Source organism: Montipora capricornis, chromosome 8, assembly GCF_036669925.1.
Source record: "Montipora capricornis isolate CH-2021 chromosome 8, ASM3666992v2, whole genome shotgun sequence".
In the NCBI taxonomy this organism is placed as follows: Eukaryota; Metazoa; Cnidaria; class Anthozoa; order Scleractinia; family Acroporidae; genus Montipora; species Montipora capricornis.
Window position 1 is genome coordinate 37,146,052 of NC_090890.1, and position 2,975 is coordinate 37,149,026.

Genomic DNA, 2,975 nt, shown 5'->3' on the forward strand with positions numbered 1-2,975 from the left:
GCTCATGTAGATGATTTATCAATCAACCTTGGACACAACCGAACTCTGCAATAATTTGTACAATAAAAAAGCCCCCTCATGGCAATGTGCCCGTAATGTCTTAAAAATTATCATCTGTCGTTCTTTTTTTACTCTCGAGTCCTTTATCTTGCGCTACAAATATCTTTTAGGAATTCCGTCTCTGTGTTGCTCTTTGTTGATCACCACCTTGGAAAAATTAATCAGTCGTGCTTTACCTCATGATCTCTTGATTAGAACAAAAGCAGAGCGTGAAGCCACTCCTTTTATAGTGAGTATGCGTGTTTAAGAAGACATTGGGCGCTAATCACCACAAGGAAAATTCATTCAGATGATCTCAGCTCTTTAAAAATGTAACTTTATTGCTGAGTAAGACAAAGGCTCTATTGTATTTAGGGTTAGAGCTTCATTGTTAAAGTTGAATATTTGTTTGTGCTCGGAGTCCATTAGTTTGTACTCTAATGGGCTTCTGTTTGTGCCCACTGTTTTTCTGAACCAATCACAAGATCCGTTGTAAGAGCTGTGTCTTGACCCAAATCATTCGGGAGTTTAAGCGACGACATAGTAAGCAGAAAAAAGAACGTTGTACAATACCGTGATACGGTTCACGTTGGACATCTTGGTGAGGTCCCCTATATCTAGATTGGCAACCTTGGGGAAGGGGGGGGGGGAAAAGGGGGATCCGGGGATCCAATATAGCAAAATAATTAGATTCACGTTACTTGGTGTAGGCGTGACAGTGTGACCTTGGCGTTATTACTCTCTGTTGAACTTTTTTGGCCCTTGTACGTTAGCTCTTGGTCGTATCAATTGCGTTTATGTACATGATGCCTCACACATATGGCTCTTAAAGTCATTGCATTTTATGCCTGTTAACTGAGTATTATGCGACTGTGTCATAAGGGAAGTTTCCAATCAAACTCAACCTCGCGTCTCAAGATCTCTCCGTCATTAGGGGCTGCAACCTCTGGCCATTTCCAAAATTTGTGCAGGCCTAGAAAACATTTCAGTTTTTTTTTCGTTTCCTGTGAATCGATGCCTGGGGGAAAAAAGACGAGCAAGCAAGCACCATGAGTATGTTATGAAGCATTTAGTGGAGAAATTGGCAGAGAAGGACGTTGAAGGCTACCCAGTTGTTATTAGCTGGCTCAGGATCAGGATTTCTTTCGAAATGTTTAAGTCTGTAAATACTAGCATCAGAGGATCGCGCCAGCCCTTTTTTATAAGTGAAGTTGTAGATGATTTTAAAGTAATTTGTACAGCTGCTGACCTACTTTTATGAAATAACTTTATTTTCGTAAGCCCCTTCTGTACTGAAATTTTTATATTTTGATTGAATGAATATGTAATAAAGGCATTATCAACAAGTATCAAATGGATTGGCACCGCATTTGTGCACACACCGCAACGTTGAAACAGAGACAGTGTGAGTTTTTTATTTTAATTTAAGCAGATTAGAATAGCATAAGTCAGTTTACTAAGTTTGTAGTTGTTTAGTGACCTTCACCAGAACCTTAATCAAAAGGTAAGACATGAAGTTCCTAGGCTTCAGCTGGCAACTTGTCACTCTCTCCAACATGTACGCAAAGTACAACGACTCTCAAATGTAGCTGTATCTGACACGAATAAGTATGGAGCAGAAATGCACCAAAATGCGTGTCCCACGTGCAACACAATTATTTTTCTAATTAAACCAATAACCCAATTTCGTTATGTTAAAATTCTTAGGCGAAAGGCATCATCTCGAGGATCCGGGGAACAAACTGTTACAATGCCTTCCTTTTAATCCCCAGAACCTCGAAATCATGATTATTGTTTAAGTTGAAAGTTAGTCTATTGGATTGTCTGGTGTCATTGCCGCCCCCTAATCTAGTCCCAGTGCTGCCTCACCCTCCTAGCCACCAGAGGTTATGCACAAGGACCTATACATTTCGTCAGTGAACTGCCATCCAATGTCTCTAATACGACATAAGCATGATGACGACATTTGACTACAAATATTCATTAGAGCTATTCCTATTTTCACCCCGCTGGGAAAACAAAATTTAAATAAGAAAAGAAAAACAAACTGAATTCTGGAAGTTGTAGTCAAATGACGCCATCGTGAAAGTTGTCTATTCTCTACTTCAATAGACGTCTTACACTTGTGTGCTTAGTTACCTAGTCTTTAAATGAAAGTGAGGCTGGTGTTGACCTTGTGAATTTATACAGACCTCCCCTTTTCGTATGTTAATGATGTTGTTGTCACGCTAAATAGTAAGAAATGACATAAGAAAAGCAGTGGGGTTTCTATCAAAACAAGGTCAACTCCAGCCTCGCTTTCATTCACAGGCCAGGTAACTAAACACACAACTGTAAAATGGACTATTTTTAAAATGCTGCCAGATGGTTGCAATCTCATTGAACGACCTCTCCTAAAAAAGTCTATAGCAAAGAGCCACTGATTACTACACTTCTCAAGATTACAAACTCGGATAAAACACTCAGATTTTGAGAGAGTTTTCATGGTCGGCTGAGGTATCTTTCGGATCAAGGAGTCGTTTTGTTGACTCTCAAAACCACCTTGAGTTGTCACCTCTTACAACTCCAGCAGAGGTATTTTGCTCTCTCTATCCAGTGGATTGCTCTTTTACACTCATTTCCCGTGCTTTGTTTAAATACACCGATGTCACACAATCTTCTGTCCTTTGTCAAGATTTGCATCATACTGTTGGTACCAGTCCACTCGAAAAGGACGCACAAGCCCGCAAAGGCTTGTGTTCATAAAATCGGCAATGTTTCCGAGAAGACCACGGCTGGAAGATAAGAAAACAAAATGCAATCAGAATGTAGGGAATGAACCAACAAGCAATCCACGCTCTCTGTAACTGCCATATAATACCAAACATACTTGGATGCACATTCTTTAGAAACAATTATAAGAGTTAATCATTTAGAACTAAGACCTGACCGTTTTC

General features: G+C 39.8%; 1 protein-coding gene across 1 annotated transcript in view; it reads right to left on the minus strand.

Moving 5' to 3' along the window:
* Positions 1-1,291: 1,291 nt before the first annotated feature.
* Positions 1,292-2,975, minus strand: part of LOC138058977 (palmitoyltransferase ZDHHC17-like) — a 46,997-nt gene continuing 45,313 nt past the window's right edge. The window contains exon 18 of the mRNA XM_068904461.1: positions 1,292-2,813. Within this exon, the coding sequence (XP_068760562.1) occupies positions 2,687-2,813 (127 nt within the window). The 3' untranslated portion in view covers positions 1,292-2,686. The remainder of the gene's footprint in view (positions 2,814-2,975) is intronic.